Source organism: Sander vitreus, chromosome 3, assembly GCF_031162955.1.
Source record: "Sander vitreus isolate 19-12246 chromosome 3, sanVit1, whole genome shotgun sequence".
NCBI lineage: Eukaryota > Metazoa > Chordata > Actinopteri > Perciformes > Percidae > Sander > Sander vitreus.
The window spans coordinates 20,304,999-20,331,836 of NC_135857.1; the positions used below are offsets into that span (position 1 = coordinate 20,304,999).

Here is a 26,838-nt window from a genome sequence, read left to right on the forward strand (position 1 = left end):
TGGTAGAATAATGTTTTCCCAAAACTAAACAGCCAGTTAGGGTTAGTCAACCAGCTTCAGAGTGAAACGTTCACTCTCATGCTTTGAACTCTGACCTTCTTTTTCCCTTTGTGCCATCAAGTAACTCTTCATTAGGGTCAGACACATCCACCTGGGACCACTCTCAAAATAGCCAATAATCAAAGAAAGACTGAGGTATCATTTCTTGCTCATATTCAAAGTTTGACAAAAAGAAACAAATGATTTTAAAAGAAAAACACCATCTTGTCTCCCTTCCTTTCTCTCATGTCAGCCCTTTCTCTCTTCCAACTATGCAGCCAATAAATAGCGCAGCATGCTTAGTTATTTCCTCATTGGGACAGACAGAGAATGAGAGGTGGGGCGGAGTGCCACTGCCTCTATATGCACCTGACTGCCGTAAATCACCGCCACAGCGGTCCCATCTTCATGCTGGAGATTTAATGAACTACCGCAGGCTTTTTATGCCTCTTAAGGCTCGCTGAGTGACCACTTTGTAGTAGTTCAGAAGAGAGGCGACGCTGCCTCTGCCCACTAAATCTTCCCTGTGCCACCGAGGATAAAATCTCCCTTTATTCATGGGCTATTTACCAGATCCAGATTTATTACGGGGAGTACTCTAACAAAAGAGGGGTGAGAGACAAAACCCCTACTTCCCTCCTCCCCCAAGGCAGGCTGGGATAGAGAACCGGGAGCCCAACGACTCATCCTCGTTGGGCTTGTTTGGCGGTGAGTGCCTGTTTATAGGGTAAAAGTGCAGTAGAGACCTCAATGTGCCCTCTCTTAATGAGTGCACAGCTGAGGGTGACAAATATGAAGCATGTTTACAGACTCTCTGGTAAGGGCACACATACTGTAACTGAAAACATACATGTACGTATGCAGGTGTATATGTGCATTCAAACAAGATGTGTAAAAACAGTATGCATACATACTATATCCCATCTGTCCCTTCACTGACCCACGGGTACCGTGTTACCATGGTAACACAACCACTCTAAGCCCCTTGTTGTGTTGGCTGGCAGGCTAAGGGGTCATGGGTGACAGGTCAAAGAGATACTTATAGATACATGACCTTTGTCATGGCTTTTCAAAAGACCTTAACAAACCCCTTTAATGTTTCCACTTCAAAAACTCACTGCTTTAAGTGCACATACATACACGAATGCACGTGCAAATGCACATGCATGCAGTCAGAATGTATATACGTAAGTCTATACTGTAAGATGGCGTAGATGGGTCTACACATTGGATCCCTTGGCTAAGCATGAAAACACCTTTCAGCATTACATTCCTCTGGCATTAAAAAGGCTAATGCTTATGCTAACAGCTCACCTGTCTATGTTCTGCTGTCTCACTGCTGCCAGCCACCACTTGTACCCTGCAGTTCATGGACTTTGCTGACCCAGCATTGACCCTGTTGCATTCTGTCTTCTTGTTCCTCCTGAATAAACCCTACACCCCCCTCCTCCTCCTCCTCCTCCTCCTCCTCCTCCTCCTCCTCCTCCTTCTCCTCCTCCAAAGGAAGGGAGATGTCCTCTCCACTGCTCCCAACTCCTACTTCTCTTTGTGTTTCTCTGTTATTTAGCTTATATTTATTTAGTTATGTTATTTTAGCCTGCTGAATCCTGAAGCACCAAAGCTGATTATAATCATGCTGCTTTGAGTCTCTATCATAACTTATAACGCTTAACTTCTCCCCTTCAAAGAAACTCAAACACAATTAGAAGCGTTAGGCTACATTTGAAAATGATGAGCAATCTGTTTTGTGATCTGGCCATTAAGCCCAAGAGGCAAGCAGACAACCGTGAACAGCGTTGAGCGACAAATACACAAATCACTATATACTTCCTCACCGCTCATCCAAGAATAACCACACAACTTGAGTGTTTTGTTTCTACACTAAACGAGTCCTCACAGAGTTCAGGAGACTTTTCCAGGCTTCTCTGCCACTTTCTCATTAGCAGCATGAAAGAACCCTGCCGGAATCTCCACTGGTGCACGGACACAGCTGTGAGCTTTCGAGTTTGAGCAAAAGTTTTGCTCAATAACAATTCATAAAAGAAGCGAGCACATTAATTACTGAATTTGATCTCGCTGGAGAAAACCTCTGAGAATTTAAAGTTAGCAAAGATAAGGGGGACATCAAACAGCCACATGTGTTTGCTTATTTTAAAAAAAGCTGGGACTTGTTATCAGGGCTGGGCAGGACTTTAGGCTCCACACATCTTGTTGTTGTGGAGCCTTTCTAGTCTTGAGTGTGCTGAGGAGATGGGGGGTAGTGGTTAATGGCAGTAGTGGTGTGTGTATGAGTGTATGTGTGTGTATGTATGATGGGACTTGAACCCTGCTGCTACAGCCCCCCCCGTCTGGATGGGTGCCAGAAGTTCTGAACTAATATTCACAATAATGTTCCTGCTCCGAGGGGCCAGCGACAGAAAACACTGTGGAGTGGTGCCAGCTTTTACTCCCCTCCTGTTCTCCTCTTTCCACTGCCCCACCACACCTCCCTCAGCTCTGGGAGTCTTTCTTGCTCTCTCGTTGACCATTTTTAAAGCGTATGGCAAAATGTGTGTGTTTATTGATGTAATGTACAGTATGTGTATTTGCTGCATCCCAACACTGTTATTACAGCACCATAAAGTATGCACACAATTGATAGTCTATTTCTTAAAGATTATTTTTGGGCTTTTTGTGCCTTTATTTTGATAGGACAGCTAGGTGAGAAAGGGGAGAGAGAGAGGGAGAAGACATGCAGGAAATCGTCACAGGTTGGACCCGAACCCTGGACCTTTTTTTTTTTAAAGATGATTTTTTTGGGCATTTTCAGCCTTTATTTTGATAGGACTGCAGAAGACATGAAAGGTGAATTGACATGCAGCAAAGGGCCGCAGGTCGGAGTCAAACCCGGGCCCACTGCATCAAGGAGTTAACCTCTATATATGGGCGTCCGCTCTACCAACTGAGCTATCCAGGCGTCCTACCTCACTGAATTTTGTTGCCACACTTTAACAGATATATGTTTAATTTTTAAGATTATTTTTTGGGGCTTTTTATGACCTTTAATCGACAGGCTAACTTTAAGACAGGAGAGGGGAGAGAGAGTGGGGACGACATGCAGCAAAGGGCTGCGGGTCGGATTCGAACCCCCCAAGGACTCAGCCCCAGATAAATGTTTTAAATTGTTTTGTTATATGGAAAATACATATAATACTTGAAATTGAGATTTTACTTAAGCTTGTACAGTATAACATAATGCCAATACATGTTTACAGCTAGGAGACAAACTTAATTATTACAACACACATAAAGCTACAAAGACAGGATATGCCAATCAGTGTCCTATATATCTACATGTTTACTGTAAATCTGACCTCTCTTCCTCTTTATTGAGGAAGTTTTTGTTTAGCATAAGGTGTCATAAGATGGTGTTTCTTTTGTATGAAATAGTTGAGCAGTTTTAAAATTGAACCAGCAGTTTGAGCAGATGATTTAATATCAGTATCAATATCAGTGATTTGCTGTCTCATGTTGCTTCGAACATTCACATGTCTTATGTTGCATTCACGTGGTGTCAGAATAATTGGAAAAATTATTTCAGACTGGGAAAATTCAGATGAACATTTTTGCAACACGATTTGCCGTCATATTACGCAGTAACATGATGGACAAAAGTAAAAGTAAACTTTTTATTAATTAAATTTTTGCTCACATGTAATTTGGTATTTGGTTGTAACCGTCAGTTGCTGTCCACGTAGAGTTACCTGGATTAGTTAGAAATGCTATTTATTAGCATTAACCCTGATAAAAAGTCAGGTCAATATTTTAGTGGTTTTAGGGAATCTTACATTACTGGTGCAGCAACAAGTCTGGGACAATAACAGTAATATATCATTATTTAACATGTTTAAACACTGATTACTAAAATACAACAAATCTTTGTAGCGTTCATGATTTATCCCACATTACGACTTAAAGCTCACAAACACACCAAATTCGGAAGAATGACTTCCCAACTCGGGGAGCATGTGAATGCAGCAACAGTGCTGACTGCCAGACCACTGTAATAGGTGACCAATGGCTGCATTTGTTATTAAGTTAACTCATAGTTCTTTTTCAAGATGTCTTCCTGTTATTTCTTCTCCCTAAATAGTATTCATGACATCTGGTCAAATTCTAAGGTTCACCTTAGCCAGTCTCCATATCTCACAGTTTCTAAATTCTCTAAATAAAGTGAGGTTCATATACCCGAGCAGTGATCCCTGAATGGTAATTCTGTCTCAGACTCGTATTGAATATGGCCTTTGGCTCACTTCACAGCACACCAGTGGAGAACCAGTGTTTTATTGCACTCTTTATATGTGCGCTGGTGTATGTGAAGCATGGAGACAGTAATGTACTGTATCTCCTCTGAGCCATCTCCTCCAACTACTCTTTATGGACCCTAATCACACCAGAGGCATTTATCTAAGCATTGTGTATGTGTTTGTATGCATGTAGAATGTTTGTGTGTGCAGGTTGGGTTGTCTATGTCCATGCATGTCTGCATGTGTAGGTCCATGTGTACTGAATGTGCGTGTGCATGTTGGTATGTGTATATCAGAGGCATGCTACTGCTGCACCTCACCTCCCTCAACCACCCTGCTGGTTGTTTCATTGATGGCAGAATGCATCATGCCCCCCGCACCCCAAAAAAACTGATGATGCTGTCACCCCGAAATCCCTTTTGTAGCCTTACCATTGGGAATCACCATAAATAACCACGACATCATCCCATTCTTATCTATGGGACGTCCCATACTGATCGATAGCATGGCTCCTGCACTGTAAATAGCTTCTAATGCCCCATCTTCCCCTTCAAATAGGTCTACATTATTTATGATGGCTGTTAGGTTACCAGTCCGGGACACAATTTATTTCACCCCACCCCTGCTCCTATTATACCGCTGCTTTTGACTCTTGATGGGGAGATTGGGGCATGGGTTGGGAGATTGAGGGGAGACATTCATTGCACAATGAAAAAAAATACACATGCCTGTGTTCTCAGAAAGCACCCACAAACACACATCCACCTTAAAATCCTAGAGAGGTCCAAAAGGCTCATCACCGGGATGAGGTTGTGAGAGGACGGAGGAGGATGGAGGAAAAATGAGGAGGAGCGAAAGTGGACCTGAGTGCTGCCTGGTCCCACCCTGTGGTAACGATGGGACATCCGTTACTCAGATGACAGTGAGAGTGGCAGGCCTATTTGCGCGGCCGCCGGCGTGCTGTGACGGATTGGACAGACAGAGCAGTTGGAGGCTGCGTGGAAATGACAGGCTGCATTTCCATTTGGGTGAAAAATCTGGCTAACGTGGCTGGGTGGGTGAGGAGAAAAGGGGACACATGGGCTGGCCGGGGTCCAGCCTGTCTGCTGTGTACATATTGGTTGGTCAGTCTACTTTTTAGTCTGTCTGTCTCTTTGCCTCTGTCTACTGATTTGTGCATTAAGTGCCCATCTGTTTGTCTTTCTGTGTACTGCTAATTTCCCTGTCAGACACATGAAAGCATGGCCCAACCATTTAGTAAACAATATTTCCACACCCAATACAGTTTTCATTTAAGGTACTTGATGACAGCAACAGTCACAGAAAAATAATGTATTTGTATTTGTAGTTAAAGATAGATAGATAGTAGATGCATAGGTGCAAAATATTTAACTACCCCACACATAGTCCCACACATGGGAGTAATATGTCTATAGTGCATGTGTAAGGATATGTGTGTATGTCGGTGTGTATATAAATTAGTCTGCATGCATTTGCGGAGCTCTGCCAGCTCCATGCTGTTGGATTGAGACAGACATGGCAGAGGATTATGGGAATTAAGTATATCAACGAAACTGCTTCTCATAGACACTAGAATAACACACCATTTCATATTCATCATTTAACACAAACACAAGACCATACACTAAGCAAGCAGCCTTCCTGTGAAAACTTTTATGTCTAAAATGTTAGGGTTTGGGGATTTCTTTCAACAGGGGTAGAAATACAGACTTTTTGCTGAGGTGGACAGCTTACTAGTCAGAGAAGAGGGGCAGCAAAGTATTATTCTCCAAGCAAAACCCAGGGGTTTGTGTGTGAGAACGGCCTGAGGAATGTTCATCCTCACGCCTCATTGGTGTTCTCATTGCTGTGTGCAGATCGAGCAGTAGAGATGGGACACCCTAGATTTACGGGACGTGTCAGAAGCTTCACATCCTCGGGCCCCCTGGGGCCAATCTCCTGTCTTGATCTGGCCTGCAAGGAAAACAGCCGTCCCTCACAGGCTGACATTGAGGTGGAGCCATCCAAACACACAGGGAGGACGGAGACTGGTAGAAATAAGGAATGTAAAGAAGGGAGGGAGGGACGGAGTGATGAAGGGAGGCCACCTTTGGTGAGGGCCGCCACAGCTCTGGCAGTCTGATTCTACCCACATCCCTACACAGTGATGAAATCGCCAAGTTGGGCTCCTGCAGAAACTGAAAGCTGATGACTTTATCTTCGTAAAGTAATAACAATGGGAAGTTTCCACGGTGAGGTATATAAACAAACAGTGGCTGATCTGATCGAGACCTGGTGTCCGACAGGTGTTCTCATTCAGTAGCTATTATCCATAGTTCAGTCATAGCCTTGTTAAACTTACTTAATAAGAGGGGAATAAAGTGTGTGTGTGTGTGTGTGTGTGTGTGTGTGTGTGTGTGTGTGTGTGTGTGTGTGTGTAAACTCTTACTCTCTTCCCCCCACAATCTTTCTCAGCATTGCTCATAAACCTCAGAATCCTCAAAGAGAGGAGAGGTTATGGCTGCCTAAAGCCCACAAAAGCCTTTTTGTCCCCTGCCGGAACTGGTAGCTGTTAAGGAAGTGGAGCCCGGTGCCAGCAGGATGATTTATGGCTCTGTGTTCTGGGTGGTGGTTGGACCTGGTCCCACTGTCACTCAGGGCCAGAGAGAAGCACTGTATGGCCCAATCAGAGGTTGCCCAGAACTCTAAAGACATTACAATGCCTGTCATAAAGTGGCTTGGAGGGAAGGGAAGAGATCATAAAACAGCTTGCAGAAAGAGTTTGGAGGAGAGAATACGTATGACACGAACCCTGCTCTCAGAGACTCTGGCCTGGTCTGTCTTGGCATCCTCTCCTCTCCTCTCCTCTCCTCTCCTCTCCTCTCCTCTCCTCTCCTCTCCTCTCCTCTCCTCTCCTCTCCTCTCCTGGGCTGATGACAAAGCGTAATTTCGGCTGAGAAATTGATTTTGCAACTTTTTTCTCATCTGTGCAGAAGACGCTAACTCGTTAGGACTTCACAGAGCTTGCCAGGACTGGAGACAACAATTAGTTTGTTGGAGATGTCAGAAATGGCCACTGAGTTTTCAGGAAGAAATCCTTTCTGACGGATTGGTGCTGACAGCGCAGGCCCGACGAGGAGGGAGCGACAGACTCCCAGAGCGCCCTGTGTAGAGGAGGAACCTTTGGGCTGCATTAACCCTTATCTGTGAGCACCGACAAACAAAGTTCCCTCGCAGACTACCTGCTGTAGCCTGAAAAATCCTATTACAGACTGCCGGAGGACACTTGGGAACACTCCACCGGGAAATCTGTCTCCCTCGGCACGTACCAGAGACAGGACATTGAGTTCTCTCTCCACCTCTTCAGCTCATTCTGCCTCTCTTTCATTCACTCTGACTGATTTAGTCTTTCTCTCTTGTACTCTTCCCTCCCCTTTATCCATCTTTGTCTTTCTTCTGCCTCATCTATCACTCTTGTTTTCACCCTGTCTTAGTTGTCTAGTTTGCCTATCCTATCTTCTCACAGACTACCCCCTCAGTAGCTGTGCATGTTTTAAGTACCTTTTTCATCCCAGTCACCCCACCACCATCTCCCAGGAGGAGAAACACTATCTATTCCCCACCATCTTTGCATGAGTGAGCTGCATTTATCTGTGGATTTAAGGGTGACTGCCATGTGTAGAGCTCAATCTCCTGCCCTATGGGTTAGGGTTAGTTTAACGTCTAAAGTTTAGAAAACTATAATGCAAAACATATGAGCATACAGTATGCTGGATGTCTAATCCAATATATCCCGTAAGCATTCCCTTTTTATTGCTCAATTTACATCTTCAAACAATGAACAATGCTGGGTATGAAAGAGATACCCTGCAAAAGCTGCTGTAATGTAGTTAGAATAACATTCCTGAAGTCACTTTGAGTGTAAACAAGAAATGTAACTCTGCAGAAAACAAATGAAGTCTGATTTGCAGCATATGTAGCCTATAGTGCAGCATCGAGAGTTCACTTAAGAGAGAACACTTGCAGAAGAGTAGTAGTTATTATGTTTTGTACATTTGCTGTACCGTCACTCAAATATTTCTTCCATGAAAGTTTCAAGTGATTCTGATCTTGTTACTAAAGCTGTACAAGCAGTAAATTCTTCCCTTCTTTCAAAAGATAGTATTTTCTACTCAGTTCTCATTATAGAAAAAATGCATGTTTATTCTCAATATAATTAAACATCCCCTATTGTAATTATGCAATGACAAAAATTGATGGACTGTATCATTATAATGCAACCTGAGATTGTGGGTTATTACCATGGTAATTAACCCCATTAAATACAAGAGCCACACTAATTTAAAATGTGACCTTCAAAAACTGTACAAACTATTAACAAATCCACTGTTAGTTAATTAGCACTCGGTGCAACAGTAGGCCAGAAAACTGCTTTTGATTGCAGAGTGACGCCAACGTGAGTCGCTGGTCCCCGGTGTGTGGGCAGAAGCATATTGTTGTGTAAAACGTAATGTGATAACACATATTCAGATCTTAAGCAAATATAATAATACCACAATGTAAAAATACCACATTACATGTAAAAGTCCAGCATTCAAAAGTCCCCTTAACGCACAATAATACAATTTGTATGTGCACATCAGTATTAAAAGAAAAACCTACTTTAAGTATTAAAACAACTCTTACTCATTATGCCGACTGGCCACTCCCAGAGCATTATATTCTCATACATGATACTATTTTATTATGATTACTGATATATTAAGGTAAAAGCAGGATTTTAAGGTTGTAGCTGGTTGAAATGGAGCTTAATCTGCCCACTTCTGTTGGGTAGTTTAGTACAGATGCTGTGTAGAATCAGTTGAATGACCTGTATGTTACTTTACATGAGGAACTGCCACCATGAAACTGAACTATACATGAAACTAACACTGCTGTTAGTAATAATACTGCCAATACTAGTAGTACTAAGAGCGTGCTAGGTTTATCACCTTTGTATTGAGTACTACTACATGTGTGACACAGTGCTTTGTAGACTAAAGTATCCATCAGCCAGTGTAGACGTGACATACTTATTTCTCTTATCTATTTATCTTATCATTTAATAAAGGTGTGTCAGGAAGCAGGATGCCATCACCTCACATGCAATACCCTCCCTGAGCAACCTTCTGTCAATCATTTGCTCCTTAGCACTCTTTGGCTTTTTGCACTTACTTCCTAGGCCACATCTGAGGGGACCAGACAGGGCCAGCTCACAAATATTGACTTTCCAATAACATAAGAGTGCACAGCAGCCTATCATATGGCTTAAATTAAAGCATTATGACATAATAGAGCAAAGTCGGGGTTAAGACCTCATTACTGCCACCCGGGGCCTCTGCTTTCTTTCTCTCTAAACCTAGCAGCTCTCAGTTCTGGTTTTGGACCTGCTCCACTCTAATTGGAGCGGCAATATGAAGTAATTGGAAGAGGGGTACGATGTTACTGTGCTGAATGTGGCCTGGCCTGCGTTTTTTAGCTCTTAAGCCAGTAATAAGCTCTCAACCCAGACCACACTGTCCCATTACCCTTTGAACTGCAGCGCAGAGACAGAAGAGACATTTAAACGTGAGTGAACACACACACACACACACACAGGGATACATGGATACATAAGTATATTGAGATTGTGACTGTGTGTAGGTTATAATAGCCGTGAGAAAGTGAGGCGGAGTCAGGCTAAGAGGACAGAGGGCCCTGGCTTGTGCCTGTTTGCGCAGCTCTGACCACAGACACAGAGAAAGTGGTTTCGTAGAGCAGCATTAGCTCTTGATTATTTGCGTTAACCGGTACTTAGATTTACTGCCTTGGTAATGCGATCTGACTGGTAGTTAAGCACTAGCAGCAACTCAGGGCAGGAAAGCCAGGACAGAGTTGCTGTTCCCTCTCTGTGTCCCCGGACTGGACCAATAAAAAGCCTGCAACTCTGCCCCTGAGTCGCTGTCTCTCCCTCTCTCTAACCCTCCCCATTGGGAAGACATTTGGAAACAATCAGTAGTGTGTTTTAAGAGAAGGCCCTTCCCCTATCAATCCCCCTCGATAAGGTATCTATGAGCCTGGCTCTGTGGCCCTGCACACGGAATTCATCACCTCTGTTTCCTGTACGCTGTTTAGGGGTCCCCTCATTTTCACTCCTATCTGTGCAGAGTGCAGGGGCACATTTTTAGTGTGAGTGTGAGTGTGTTCGTGTGCGTGTGTGTGTGTGTGTGTGTGTGTGTGTGTGTGTAAACCTAGGGGATTTACGGTGTTGGTGTATTTTTGTGGGTACGCATACACATTCCAAACACGCAGTGCTGCAGCCCTTTTTTTTGTCCAGGGGAGTTTTGTAGACGGCTGACGAGGTGCGTTTGATTCGAGTGCTCCTATGTTGGGTGGAGTCAGTAGCTCTTGCACATTCTCCTCACTTCTTCCGTAATATTACCTCAGTACCTTCACCACATTTACTGCCTATAGAGTTGCAAATTAAAAGGAGGTTGTATCACATTTTTACTAAAGGTTCATTTAGAACAGTTTAACCTTAAACACATAGCTTTAAGGCTCTTTAGTAGGCAACATAACATTTTTTATTATTGCGTGGAAATTAATTCAAGCTGGTAAACTTTGCTACATAAATTTCACTTCTCTCACATTTTACTTCCCTCTGTAAAACATTGAATAAAACAAAAATATCTTAGAAGTAATGGCTTAGACAGCGACTTTAAAGCTTTCTTGTTCCAGCAAGTCTTGCAGTGTACATCTTCCTCAGAGTATCCAGAGAGCTATAACAGCTGAGAATAGATGATGTAAATGCGTGTGATGAGGCCATGGCATTTATATCCCGCTGATGAGTCAATGCACCTGCACATAAATTCTATTATATCTGTGGCTGTCTAGACATTTGTCATTGTGTTACTGAGTTGGCCCTGCATGTGTTTCCGATCAGCCTCCTTTTTTTCAGCTCAGAGTGTTATGTGTGTGTTGTGACTCTCACCGTGAGCTATCAGCTAGTCGGGTCAGATATAATGGGGGGAGAAACATGCCCCCCCGCTGAGCTTTTCAAACAGGTGAACTCCTCCTTCCTCATCACTCCTTTTCCTGAACTCCTTCAATCAAACAAGTTGTTCTATTCACTTCAGATCTAATAAGGCCCGTGACCTTTGCCCTGCTTGGATGGACCCCTGATGAGAGCCTCCTTCACCTGGTATTGTGCTGCTGGCTACACCTTCCAACTGGCATAGCCCCCACTCACGCCCGCCTTTGTCCTTCTGCAATTCACTCTGACTTTGTTCAGTTAGTTAACCTAGCTTCCTCTCCCTGCTGGGAACTCAGACAGAGAAGGAGGGAGGAGGGTGTGAGGAGGAGAAGGTGGAGGAGAAGGGGGAGTAGCGCTAAGGAATGAGGGGGAAATCAAAAATAAGTATAATTTTTTTTCTTCATCCTTTTTAACTGGGAGAGAAAAAAACCTCTGATTTGAATGACCCTCCACTCATATAGGTGACTCATCTGACACTTTATCTCACAACCTCTCTTTATGAATTTGCCTCATCCCCCCTCACCCCCCCCTTCCCTCCCACACACACACACACACACACACACACACACACACACACACACACACACACACACACACACACACACACACACACACACACATAGACAAACACAAGCCACAACCAGCACCAGCAAACAACAGACTAACCCAAAGAAAGGGATTACCAATCAAATGAGAAGGCAGGGAGATGGACCCCCAGCTTGTTTTGTCTTTGGGATTTTTGAATGGACATCACTCCCGTCCAAGACAATCAAGCTCCAGTTACACTGAATGGGGAGCTCATCTCCCTCACAGACACCAGGAGAGACAAAAGCAGACACAGACACACGTGGCTGAAGGCATAATGGGGCTGCACACTCTGCACCATGTAAAGGAAGTTAGAGGCCAGGGGTGTTTTGGTAGCTCAGCAGGTTAAGGCACATTATATATTTACTCACTAGGATTGGGGCCAATGTACTGTAATTCAATCAATCCTAGAATTGATTAAATAGAAAACTATATATAAACTACAACTATTCATCAAAATAGCTGACAGACTTCGGTCTTACCCACAATTTCCACCAACTGCGGAACGGCTGTGGATCAACTCCGCTGTGTGTCGGCTCCGTGCTCCGCTGTCCTTCAATACCCACCTGGTCCGGATTTGTTGCGGAACGGCTGTGGCCATGACTGACAGCTGAAGTCACGAGGACCCACGAAATCTCGTGAATTCACGTCTGATCGTGTGATATAACAGGATGTAGTTTCTATAAACAGAACCACAAAACCAACAACAGTTTGTTTCCATCCAGAGGAGTAGAGTGGAAACAACTCTGTGCTGTGTTTTCAAGGTGTAGTGCAGGGAAATATGATCCGCCGTGAGCACGGTGTATTTTTATTTTGAAAATTAACCGGATGTTTTATTTTGTTTCTGTGCTCGACTTCCTGTCCCGCACAATCTGCCCTGTGCTGAATTGCTGCGGAGCTCTCCGGCATCCGTCAAAAATAGAAGCTCTGCATATCTGCTCCGGAGGGCTGCGGATCGCCGGAGCTGGGACGGAGTCGGAACGCAGCCATTCCGCAGTCAGTGGAAATACACACATTGACTTTAAAGGAAAGCTATTGACTCCGCCGCCGTTCTGGAGCTGGTGGAAATTGCAGGTTAGGAAGACTTACTGTGACTGGTTGTTGTGACATACGGTATTTTAGACATTTGAGATGGTTACTGTGATGGTAGTAAATCAATCAGAATCAATCAGAATCCGTTTTAATGGCCAAGTGTAAAAGTGTAAACACAATTTGACTCCAGATTTTTTGTGATACAGTCAGTTTGAAGCGTTTTATACAACTCTACAATTACCAGACAAGAATGTCCACAGAGCATAATTCTGTAAAACCCCAGATTACATTCTATGCCAACAAATGTTTTTACTTCACATGCTACCATTTTCACATTCTACAGTATCTGCCCATTACATCTACAGTACATTATGGATAAGGTTAAGAAAAGACCATGGTTATGGCAAATAAACTCAAGTTATAGTTAGGGCTAAATCATGAATTGCAGATTATTTGAATGTGAACACAATTAGTATGATATTCATTTATACTATATAAATAAGGAATCAGATCATACACTGCAAGCATCCAGTTAAACTGATTTAGATAGCAGGGTGAAAGGTAGACTAAGCTTAACTTGGAATGCCTTAACGTAGTTCTGTTTGTGGTGACTGTCCACATGCCTACTGCTAAAGATTTAATTAGAACACTGTAACTACAGTATATAGACAAGTTAAAACCCACTTCAACCTGAGTCCATCCTATACTCTCAGACCTCTTAGTCTAATTCATATTCTATGCTAAGCCTTGGTTTTAGCCCTAATCCATCACCTCCAATAGTTATTTTACCCTCAGGTCTATCAAACTACATGTCCTAACTACTAGTCTTACACAGCTCAGAAGTGAAGCTGTATTTATAATTAAAGAATGTATAATTAAAGGACATGTGTTTCCTCTGCAGCACAATTCAACAATCCCTTGTCCACATTCTGTCTAGATGGTGACACATTTCCCTCCTCACACTATCCGGTCTCACACAACAGATTTTAATGGTCTTTATTGTCTTCTTTACAATTCATGAAGTGCCAATGAGACCTAAGTGTATGCTATGAACAGCTACTTCATAATTACACAGTCTTAGCAGCCAGTTAGTGCTCTTCTCATGAGAGAAAACAGGTCCCACGATGATGTCAGCGCAGCCGTTGTATCCATGCAGCACAATGCATTGACAACTGCCATTCACATTGCCTTTGCAGACGCAGGACTTTTCCACTTTGAATTTCTAAAAAATAACTATATGTGTGTGTGAAAATGTGAAGATGTGTGTCCATTGAGAGGTGCGTGAGTGACAGAGAGGTTCATCCCTAGCGCCTGCCTTTCTAAGCGCTGCTGTGGGCAAGGCCATCTCAGCTGACAGTGGATGGGATGTGGCAGGGGCTCGGGGATTAAGGGGCTTTTAGGAGGGCCAAGAGTGGCTCTTTCTCCCTGTGACAGAGAGAGGTGACAGGCCGTCAGCGCACGGGGGACAGGCGGACAGCGAGCCAGACATCTGCATTCATTCAGGACAGCGGCTTATCCGTGCACAAAACATACGCCCTCTCGAAACGCCCTCCATCCACACTCTCACACTCTGTCTTACACACACATGCACACAAGGGTGCATGTGGACACACATGCAACACACAAAACCCTGTTCAGTTCACACTGTCTGTACATATAAAAGGAAAATGGCAAAAGCAGTAACTACTAACTTATATAAAGTATAAATTATTATTATACAATTGAACTACAGTTGCAAAACTGCCTCAGAAACCTTGCATGTTAGATTTTCTTGTCATTTCCGCTGTTTTGTAAATATGAAAATCACCTGCTGGCACCATAATCACAGGCTCTATGAACTAGATAGAGCCAAAGATTCATGACAAAATGTCTTTTTGGAATCTTAAATTAAAAGTTTATGATCCAACACTTAGTATTGCAGTACAAACACACAATACAACCTTCTCAGTAGATCGTTAGAAATGCAAGAATTTCAGCTGACAACAGTTGAAATGATGGGTCTCCTCCCGGCCAGGCAGCTGCCTCTCCTCCTTCCATCCTCCCATCCTCTCATGACCGGGAGGTTCAGGAGACAGGCAGAGCCAGGAAAGGCCCTGCCCAGCCACCTAATCCTCTACTCCCATTCACCATCACTGCTAATCTCCTTCACCACCTTCCCACCACCACCACCACCACCACTACCACCAACACTATCGCCTCCACCTCCACCTCCGCCTCTCACTCAAGAAGTGCACAAAGGCCCTAAAGCGCCCCTGTCCCGCCCCACTCACCATCCCACCCCTTCTCGCACCCCTAACCTGCTCCGCCCATCGCTCCTACAGCAGGAGGCACCCAGTTTTCTAAGCCCAGGACCCATAATCCCGTGGGGCTGTGAGTTTGGGTGAGCCCAAAGGCTCATTGAGTGAAGATTTTCAATGTGCCTAACGACTCAGAGAGAGAGAGACAGCAGAATATGGACTGGTGGGCATCCAGGCGTTAGGACTATTTTCAAGGAGAGAATACATGCAAATACTATGGGCAAGTGCAGGCCACCTCATCGCCACTGTCATATGAAAGACTGCAATATTTTACAGTTCATGGTTTATTTTAATTTCCATTATTTAAGTGAAATTATTAAATAAATTCTGGGAAAACAAATTGAGTACCTAACCCTCTATTATTTGAATTTTCACCTGTTACATGAATTGAAGCCAAATCCAAATCCAGTCTGGTTTCAGTTTACACTTGAATGTGTTGAACTGAAAGTAAATCTTCAGTCAAGAAAGTAGTTATACTGACACAGTTAAGATATGACATAAAGAAATTCATAAAGAAATCCTTAACACATAAATAAATCCTTAACACAAACACAGTTCACTCTTATAAAAAGCATAAACTTACCAAAAGCACTCATTAATAGATTTGTCTCAGCTCACAAACACACAAAAATACACACATGCACATGCACACAGTGAGCATTATGACTACTGGCACAGTCAGCATTCCAGTTCTGCATACGACTGTGTACTGTAGGTGAGCGTCTCAGCCTGACAGACCCTTCACTGCTGCCTCTCTACCGCTTATTTACTGAAGCTATCTTTCCCATAAGTCACCATTCCTGTATTCATAAAGCATCATGGACGCCATAACTCACCCTACCCCTTTATGAATAAAGCCCCCAAATTTATGGTGATGGCTCTGAGGAACTGTGGCCTCCCTGGTGACAAACTTCCCCCAGTCTGTCACCACTGGCCTGGGCCGCTCAGGGCCCTCCATCAAACGCTCCAGATGGGAGCGCCACTTTAGCGTTCCCTGGTCGGTGACATCACCTCGCTGCGCTGCATGGAATTGATGATGAAAGCAAACATATCTATCTTAACTCACATTTGCCAAATCAATTTTATTTTTACAGACCCTCCGCAGGCTTATTGGCATATTGACGGTTTGCAGGCGGGAGGGGGGGTGAGCAATGGGCGAGGGATGGTAAACGGGCGGGCATGGGAGAAGAGGGGGGAGGGTCAGGAGGGCTTAATGGCGTTTACCATATTTAATGCAGAGGGATGTCATCACTGAATATCCATTCTGAATAATGTGGCATTTCATCATAAATTCTTTACAACTTATTTACTTAATGGAAAGAGTTATGGCTCGCTGTCAGGGTGGTAATTAAACATTGTGATACAGTGCTGCCTCGCCAGGATCCCATCTTTCCCCTCAATCCCCTCCACCCGCCTGCCCCCAGACACACACATATGCACACTCACATCCCAGCTCCTCAGCTTTTTAAATACATATTATTATTCAAGCTACCCATAAATTACCGCCGGATTAAAATTCATGAAACCTCTTTTTCCTTTATTTCCTTCCCTGGGAAAAAGAATAACCCAGAGAGCTTGTTCAATCAGCTGTAAATCTCTTAGAGAGGGACAGAGACTTTTTTTTTTTATTAAGATTATTTTATAAAAATGGGCAAAAATGAAGAGTTTTTCCTTACTTTCAATTTAAGAGACATTTATAAATTCCGTCTCACCCGGTAGTTGATAATTAGGGAGAAGTTGTTTCTTGGAGAAATGTAGTCCAGAGTGAAACAAAAAATATATATATTTTGTTTTGGTCTGAGCCAAAACCACTGAGTCAGAGCTGATGGGCTGGGGTAACGCTCAACAGTATGATGCAAAGCCAATGAGCACCAGTCCAAATCCCAAACTATTTAAATGAGCCGAATGTTGATACTTTACCAAAACATTCTCAGTCAGCGTAACAGTGCGGCATTGAAATGGACTTCAGTGTTAGGGAGACTCTAGTAAGAGAAGGAATGCTGTATTGAAGCATATTTTGATTTAAACCTGTGACTTTTGCTTTATGAACTGCATGGTCAGCAGTTTTTAAATTAGTTTGGTTCTGTTCTACAAAAGGGACAGAACCTGAATATGAAGGACTAAATCCTCACATCCAAATTAGAGAGGATCTATTTCAGGAGACTTAATGAGGCTGATACTCTGCCAGCCCCTTCCTCCTACTCTATAAAACCAAACAAGCATGACACTGACGGAGACCACATCTAACCTTTCACCTTGTCCCGTGACCCTGCCTTCGATTGTTTGTGCCGGCTGACCAATATGTGATTTGCCAATGGCCGCACTGGGTCCCTAACCAGGATGAAAAAGGGATTTATAGCTTTTCATTTTAATTGAGTTAAGAGCACAACCTCGACTCCCTTTCTTTCAGTGGCACTGAGCTAACATTACATCACTGGGTAGCAAACGGCAACAACAGCCTTGTGGTCACTGGGCTAAATGTGAGCATGACGACATGGGAGGAAATGAAAAAAGAGGACTGATGTGAATGCTACAGTGTATATTGGCCAAGGAACCCACCCCCCCCCCCTTGTCAGAAAGTGCGCTACTTCTCTTGTAGAAAAACCTTGTAACTGCACTTTTCATGTTTATACTAGAACCAAGGCTTAAGCTCTGTTATGTGGAGCAAATGTCTTTACCCTAGCTGCCAAGTAATCCCAAAACCATTAAAAAAATATGGTGGCCACTGTAAAAAAAAAAGAAGTCTGTTTTCTGAATGTTTTTTTCTTATTACTTATTATTATAACTGTTACAGTGTAAACATTAATTTCTGTCAATCGTAGTGACTGTGCAAAGCAAGCATTTTGGATCACATTAAGAATTTGCACATGAACTCTTCTTCATTTAATATGTTCCTACCTCCCAGCCTTGAGTAGGGTCCTGGAGACAAGGCATGTGCTCTCCTTCATATGGTCCAAAGTGCTCCCCGACATTTACCCTCCTGCGGCTCCAGATGCCAAAGCCTCCGCCTGGAACTGCTGACTCTCGCAGTTCAAAGTCCAGGGGAATGGCCACATCTTCGTGGGGTAAAAAGATGCTTGGGTGTTGGAATGACAAGGGGTCCTGGGGTGAAGCATCATCATCAGAGAGCAGAGGGGACACTGGGTCCTCTGCCAGGGCCGAGGAAGGTGTGGGATCACCATCAGAGCCACATACATCATCTAAGATGTCAGACGGGTAGAGGGCAAACTCATCGTCAACATCGCCTGTGAAAGACAGAGAGAGTCTCTATGTGAGGGCGATGCTCAGTGACGTCTTTGTGATTATCACAAATTAACACTGGCAACAGGTTATCTTTCCAATGTTCTTTGATACGTTTCTGCAACACTAACAATTGTGTAAAACATACAAAGTGTGCATGTATTAACGTTATCAGTTAGCAGAAGACAAGAGGTCCAAAAGATGTGAAACAACACATGACAAAGCCTTGATTCTGTTTTCATTGAACTCAGTAATAAAGAGCTTTTTTTTTTCTAACGTCAATGTTTTTCTTCTTCTTTTTTTTACTAGTTTCTAATCATTGGGCATGTTCCTCGCCTAGGAAACATCCAACAGACACATTTAAATTTATATCAAATTTTAACTTCACATGTCAAAAATAGGCTTTTCGAGGAGGAAAAAACGCATAGCAGCAACATGGTAAGTTTGTCATCTGTTTGAGCTGATGCCAAGGTTGGCAAGCGGGGTCTGCTCAGCATTGTACTGCTCTGACTGTTTTATATTTCCTTTTCCTGAACTCTTTCTCCACTGTACAGTGAAAACAGAGGGAAGCATACTGGGGTTAATTGTGAATAGAGTGAAACAGGACATAGAAGTACGACCCTTGAACCCACACTGGGCTTCTTCAGAGTGGCACACGTGGCTGGTGAAGTCTAATGGTGGAAGAGGGATTGAGTCATTCACAGTGGTGACACATTGTGCAGGTGGAGCAAAGTAGCACTGTTCCTAAGTCTCGGAAATAAGTGGAAAGAAAGCAGAAAAACGGATACATTTACATGCAAAGGCAGTGGGAAAGGCAGAAGGACGAGTTGGCATACAGACAATCAGACAGGTCTCCAAACAAGCAATAAGACAAATGCAAGAGCTAATGAAGAAGCCATCTAGGATGACAGACTGCCAGCCAGGTGTCACACGGAGAGATAGAAAGTCACTCGAAGGCGGAAATGATTCACAGGATGCTGCCGCTCCACCAGCGGGCATCTGAGAAGGGCAGCGCATAACGCAGGCTGACAGGCTACGGGGAGAGGGAACTCTGCTAATGAGGCTCCACAACCCATCCCTGGGCTGAGGAACATTCCTGAAGGGCTGCCTGTGTGACACTGTACCGCTGCGCTGTCAGCCATGGAACCTTTGATCCACACATATCCACGCACACACTTCTTGTTCACTGGCCAAGAAGTAACCATGCTTCTGATTGACTGAACAGGTCACTGTGACTGGCCACAGGTGGTCATAAACTAACCTAAGAGGATAACTCAAGACCTGGACAAAGTCGTTGAACTTTTTCATGTGCTCTCACCTTTAAACTGAAGAACAAGATAAGCCAAGTGCATAAATATCCTTAAAATATGTGCAAGGTCAAAGCACAATGTCTGGTGAAAAGGAATGTGAAACTGTTAACTGCCGCATGAGTAGCACAGGAGCTACTTTCCTGTGCCAGTTAAGAATCATAATTCCTGTCAAAATGTGTGTTTGCTGTGGGGAAGAAAATCTATGCATGACCACATTGTGCTGAATCAGCTGTCCATTACAGATATTTTTGCTGCATTTTCTGTGTTATGCTGTATGTTCGTGTATTTGTCGAACCAGATCTACAACTTAAGTGTTTCTCATAGTCATTGCCTGCAGCAATACCTGATCACAGTGTCAGTGCAACTATTGTGTTTGACACACACACTGTGTGGGCCCGGCGTGTTTGAGGGGAAAGTCTTTTAAAGACTCTGCCGAGCCGGGCTGGGCATGAAACCCAATGTGGCTCTGGGAGTCAACATAATGATTTTCAGCACGGAGTAACGTGGTTATAGTCCTGGATGTGAAGCTTGCCATATGGTAGAAGGACAAGAGCTTTTAAAGGTAACTGTATCCCTCCATTGCTGTTTCTCCTCTGACATTTCCCCCCTCACACTGGTCTCCAAGTTTATATTTGATTTAGACCAGAAATTCCCCCGTTCCAGTGGACTCAACGAGAGCATTTCATCTCATAAACATATATGTTTCTGTAAGGTAAACGTTAGCCGAAAGCAAATATGCTATGTTCAGAGTTTTAAAAATTGTGGTTTCATGTGCAGATGATTGATAAGTCAAAGACCGCAGCTGTGCTTAGACGTGGGGCGGTAAGGACACTGAACACAGATGATCTGATTGGTTGGTGTGTGTGTATGTGTGTGTGTGTGTGTGTGTGTGTGTGTGTGTGTGTCTCAGCCTAGTTAAAGCAAATAGTCCTGTTTGTTTGTTCAGTAATGGACATTACTTCATCATTGCAAGCTGACGCCCTTCATCAGAGCACTAAAAGAATTCTTGGTAGAGAAGGGGAACTCCAGCTGGGAGCAGCACCATGACTAAAACTGCATTATCAACAGAGATGGCACATCATGATAGTACAAGAAAGCAAGTGTAAAAAAACAACAAAAAACTTTGATGTTGATGTATATGAAAGACAACACAAAAGATTAAGTGAAAAATAATGAGAAAAACAATATTATCTTCCCATCATATTCACTCATGAACATCAGAAAATATATCACTTTGCATAAACACAGATATGCACACAGGCGCATGCATCCAGTGTATTTAAATGCTCGCGCTTGACGCCAAATTCATTAATTTTTATTTAGAGGGAAAACATTTGTTCCCGGGACTGCTATCTGCATGGGTGGAATGATTTTCACCTCTGCCACGAGGTGTTGGGCGGACTCATACATCACACGATTACCCCGAGCAGCGAGCAGGGCCGCCATCATCAGGGAGTGAATTAAAGATGATAGAAGGAGCTATTAATCACTGTGACAAAGCCTCTAATGGAGGTGTGACCCAGCCACTGCCGACGGGACGCCAAGGGGACGCACCCAGGGGACAAATGGATACATATGTTTACAGAGAGAAATAACCTACCTGTGGACACAGTTAACCCCCCCCCCCCACCCCCCCCCCCCCCCCCTTTCTCATTTCTTTTCTGTACCGCTGACTTTCTTGCTCTTATTTCATAGCCGTCGTCCTAACAATTGTGTGTCTTTTGCTGCATTAACCCATTTTACTCTCGGCCATCTATCTATAATTTTTGATGTCACTTAAGTTTTAATCAGGTAAACTCTACTACTCCATCATGCTTGCTTTAAGTGATGTTAATAATTTCTAGGCATTACATAATAAAGGCACTTAATATATATGTCTATAATAATCCATATGTTGAGTCATGAATGTATACTCACATGATTCTTGTGTGTACAGTGATACTATTAAATTATTACAAATATATTTATGGAAAGCTCAAGACAAATCCTAGTTTGGGGACAACTAGACAACAGATTGGGTAGAACTGAATTATATTTTTATGTCCTCCACTGCATCTCTGCTTATAGTAAGCTGGACAGGCGATAACACTGTAAGGTGTAAGGTGGGAACATTATTCATCTACTTAACCAGAGCCCAATTCACAGACCACTTTATCTAGCCAGATAGAGAGGTCTAACAGTTGACTGATGGGGTCTTAGATCATGAAATATGGAAATGAACTCCTCACCTTACGAGAACTGGCTCTCATGCTTATCTGTATCATCTGACATCATTTGTTGCCAGCGATAACAGACAAATGGGACGGGGGGCTTACCCTTGTTCTGCAGGTCAAACATAATCACACATGATCCCCTCCATTAGTCATCACATCCAAATTCTGAAACTGAACTCTTCATCATCCCTCTGCTTTGAATTTATATCTCTACACCAGGACTAGCATCAATATGTGTTTGTGCTGTTGTTCCAACAGTAAAACACAAGAACCAGAACCACAGTAGAAGTAAAAAAAAAAAAAATGAATCAGGGTTACTGCACTGCTGCCAAACCAACTTAGAAATTGTTTGGAGGATTCAAAATATGTGGAAGGGGTTGAGGGGACTACGGAACGATCGCTGTTATTGCATATTGATTAGTTTGCCTGAAAAAAGAGGATACCCTGAGGGAGATGTAGGCGTAGACATCTGGGAAAGAGAACTCATTGTGACCAAATTCAAAAGAAAATAAAAATAATTATCTTTAGATGGTTAATTTAAACGCTCTCACAGCTAATGCCAAACAGAAAATGGCTGCTGTTGATTTGCTAACAGTTAATTACAATGCATCAGTTTGTGTCTAGACTCCCTCAGCATGGTGTATAGGAGAGCGTTTGGAGCCCCAGGCCCTCGGGAGAGGCAATAAGCTTCCTAATTAACTCTGTCTTTGTGCTAAATGGAGGCCTTAGCGCTGCTTTTGGGGAGTCTTTTGGTCCGCAGGTCCATTGGGGTGACTGTGGTACTGAGTGATACAAAACACTCATAGCCTTAGCTAGCTGTTTATGTACAGTCCTGGACCATTGTCCATAATCTCTCAAGATTTGTTTCTTCAACGAAAAACAATTCAATTGTAAAGAGTGACATGTGCAAATTAAATAGGACATCTGCCAATACTGTTTTCTTTTAAATTTTGTCTTTTTCAAACTGTAAAATGTATTAAAAGGTTCTACTTTCATGTTAGTTTTTGCAAATGTATTGAACCCTGGACAATCTTACACTTTCTCCCTTGATGGAAGTTATGGAGCGCTGAGAAAGTGCATCAAATACCCTTAAAATAAGGGACAAAAACAGGCAATGCTGCAGGTATTGTATGTAAAATGTTAGCTGTCCAGTGCTTAAACAGTGCGCACGCACACACATGCATGCACGCACGCTCAGGCACACACACACACACACACACACACACACACACACACACACACACACACACACACACACACACACACACACAAGAGAGTAACAGGAGCAGAGCTCTCTACACAGTCTTAATTAATGAGAGCATTGTCTATGTTTTTTCACTACTGTGTTAGTCAACTGCTCCCTATTCCAAATGGAAAACACTCCATTAAGGGCCCTCTGCCGAGTTACCAATTAACATCGCATAACAAACTGAAACTTAGAGCTGGTCCCTCTGTGCACACACACAGACACCTAATTAATTAGCATTAGTTGTGATTAAAAATGAGGGTCCTTTAATGGTAAATCTGCAGCTCCGATGGCAGGCTGACACAACAAAGGCGTCTGTGTGCACGGCAGGATTTATCTGGGGAGCTGCTTGGGGATTTTAACATGTTTCTCACAGGCCTGACAAATGGCCTATTAATTATCTAATGTTGTCTGACAACAGCCGCTTGATAAAGATGTATGTTTAGACAGGGTGAGGAGGGGAAGATACAGAGGAGGAGTGTGTGTGTGTGTGTGTGTGTGTGTGTGTGTGTGTGTGTGTGTGTGTGAGGGGGGGAGTGAGGGAGTGAGGGGAGAATTGCAAAAAGTCAAAGCAGAATACTTGACACAAGTTAGCAATTTTTCTCGAAAAACTTCCTGTCTTTATACATTTGTATTGAAAGATGAATGGCTGTGCTTCTACTTCTGTTGTTTGGAATAATCAATATGAAGGATTAACAAATCACCACTTTTATTTTTAATGAAATGCAAATGAATTAAGTCTTGATGAACACAGAGATGGATGGGCAACACACACACACACACACACACACACACACACACACACTCACACAGTTCACATCCTAAAACCACAATCAATATCATCAACGTGGAAGCGACCACATCAACCCAACCACTTCATATCATTAACTCTCTAACAACATGGGAACATATGGGCATCTCGCTCCCTTTCTATCCCTCTCCCTGATTCAATCTCAGTCCTGACTCTAATTTGCGGAGTTTATCTTCTGCCTGTATGTTGACAGGTGTTCCTAAGTGGGATGCCAGTTGCCAAACGATTTTTATGATTGTTTTAGCCCCGCATTTGGCCTAATGAGATAGGATCCCAGTCGGACGCTAACTCAAGCCTGTCAAATGTAAAGCAAACAGAATAACAACCTGGCGCGTACATTGTTTCCACAAGCCATACATCAGCCAGGGCGTAGAGGGAGGGCCCTCTGAATCACACGCCGACCCCGGGATAGAGAAGATGAGAGGGAAGAGTGGGAGAAAAAGGAAAGAGGAAGTGATAAAGAGAAGAGGTAGGGGGGAAATGAGATACTGTAAGTGCGTGACATCTAGGTTATCAAGGTATTGTAATACCATAAGAAACAATATTGTGACTTTTTTTCATATTGACCTTTATTTAAAATTAGGGGAAATAAGTCACCTTGAATGGTTTGAGCCTCTCCATATTCTGTAAGTTTGTGCTTACTTGATTTCTGTATGTATAAGAGCATTTGTTTATTGTATGCTTGAGTGTGTGACATATGAGTGTTTATCATCTGCAGATACACATGCTTTTGAAAGTATTGATTTGTCCGTTTTCTCCTCCGAAGTGACATGTAGAGAGAATGTGTTGACAAAGATCATTAAACCCATCATCTTCTCTGTCTTCACCTCTGATTCAATCCCAACTCAGCACCTCTTCTCAGCATGTCACACACATCCTAAGCTTTTGATTTGTTTGTTCTGGTCACCTGTGCCATTCCTTTCATCTATCTTGCTGTTCCTCCATCGTAATGCCCCTATTTTTTTAGACAGCGACAACAGCAATATCTCCTTCGCCAAAGAACAAAAAAACCACAACTCTACACCAAGTTCCACTGAAAGGTGACAAAAGAATCTTTAACATAAACATGTCAATAATCAGAAAAAGACATGTGGAAATAAGCCACATACAGTATATTACTTAATCCAAAAGTAACACCAAATGTTCATACCAAAGTTATACTAGTAACAACACAATGCATGTCAATGCAAACATGCAAATATGCATTCTCTCTCCCCCTCTTTTCTCTCTCTCCCTCTCTTACTTTTATGTCATGGCTAACCGCCATTGGGCCCTAATATAATTATGGCTCACAGTTGTGCACATTTGAGAAATTGATTCCTTTGATGAAATGTGAGCGAGGCAGGTCTGGGCAGAGCAGAGAGAGACGTATATCCAGAGTGGTTGCTGCCAGCCCCCCCCAGCCCTGTGGAAGGCCCCCTGGGTACCAAGCCGCCAGCTCAACCCAGCCCAGGCTGTCCCAGTCGTTAAAAGAAATGATAGCATATGTGCTTTGTTTAAGTTTGATGTCTTCATAATGCATTACACAATTAGATTGATTTGACAATTTCCATTATACTTGATAAAATATTTATGTAGGCCTGAGGATGGTAGTTCTTATCAAAGGGGGCGGATCTGCAGTGCAGATGGGAGCTCTGGTCTGCAGTGGGAAGGCCATCAGCCAGTTAAAGCTGGGCAGAATTGTAGGCAAATACAACCTGACTACTTGAAATTTGTATTTGTAACATAACATTTTTTTATTTTGTAAGTCATGCAACTGAGCTTGAGCTCATTCAAGTGTTTGACATGAATAATCGGGAACACCTGATTGAGATCAGATGCATGAAGCTGTACTGTATATCAGTGAATCAATAACCTTGTCCCCATATGTTTGCATTGTGCGCTATACAAACACTGAATGCTACAGAAAAGAAAAGCCTTGTGGGCATTGAGTGTGTTATGCCGTTGGCCGCCCTCCCAATAGAAAATTCATCCATCGAAGACTATATTTGGCTACACAAATTTCCGGCTAGAGCACATTAGCGTTAGATTTTCCTCAGTTGAAACCTGGAAGGCCAGTGTCAACTGTATATTGGCATCAGACAAAAATACATACTGCTGTTTGTTGTTAGGCCTACAGCTTAATTTGTTCGGTCAGGAAGTTGGATCCCTGTAGGATACAATATCTACCTCATATGACCTACATAACTCATGTGTGTCCAATGTACTCACAAAATATCATACTGTTTTAAAGTCCAGCAAACTTTTTACCATTTTACTCTCTCTTTCATAACTTTCTGTATCAGCTTTGTACATTACATTTAAGGCAGAAATGCCAATACAGTAAATAAATAAATTTAAGCGATACATTCAAACCTCTCATGCTCAGATGTGTCTCCTTCACCCTTCTTTCCTCCCTAATTCTCTCCCTTTTCTCACCTGTCTGCCTTCTCTCTCCCCAGTTCCCTTCACACCCTTTCTACGAACCTCTCACTGTGCAAAACCACCCCACATCCATCACAGCCCAGAAATTTAAAGAGCCAAATTGGCCTCATCTGTCTCAATGTTGGATGCAGATGGAGTTTATTCTGCTGAGGGAGGTGCACTTAGTCACCCCTGCTGCCCCCACCCTTTCAATCTACTGCCTTAAAGCCAAGCCAGCCTGCACCGGTCTCAACACTATAGAACCATGTTATGAGGCCGGCTGCTGGGATAAAGAGGGTGCAGCGGTGAAGTGACCACTACGCTG

At 43.1% G+C, this 26,838-nt stretch overlaps 1 protein-coding gene across 12 annotated transcripts in view; it reads right to left on the reverse strand.

Annotated features, from left to right (window-relative positions):
• mecom (MDS1 and EVI1 complex locus) overlaps positions 1-26,838 on the reverse strand; it is a 132,491-nt gene that overhangs the window by 73,949 nt on the left and 31,704 nt on the right. For all 12 annotated transcript variants that reach the window (XM_078246467.1, XM_078246466.1, XM_078246464.1 and 9 more), the window contains exon 2: positions 18,189-18,535. In XM_078246467.1, the coding sequence (XP_078102593.1) occupies positions 18,189-18,535 (347 nt within the window). The remainder of the gene's footprint in view (positions 1-18,188; positions 18,536-26,838) is intronic.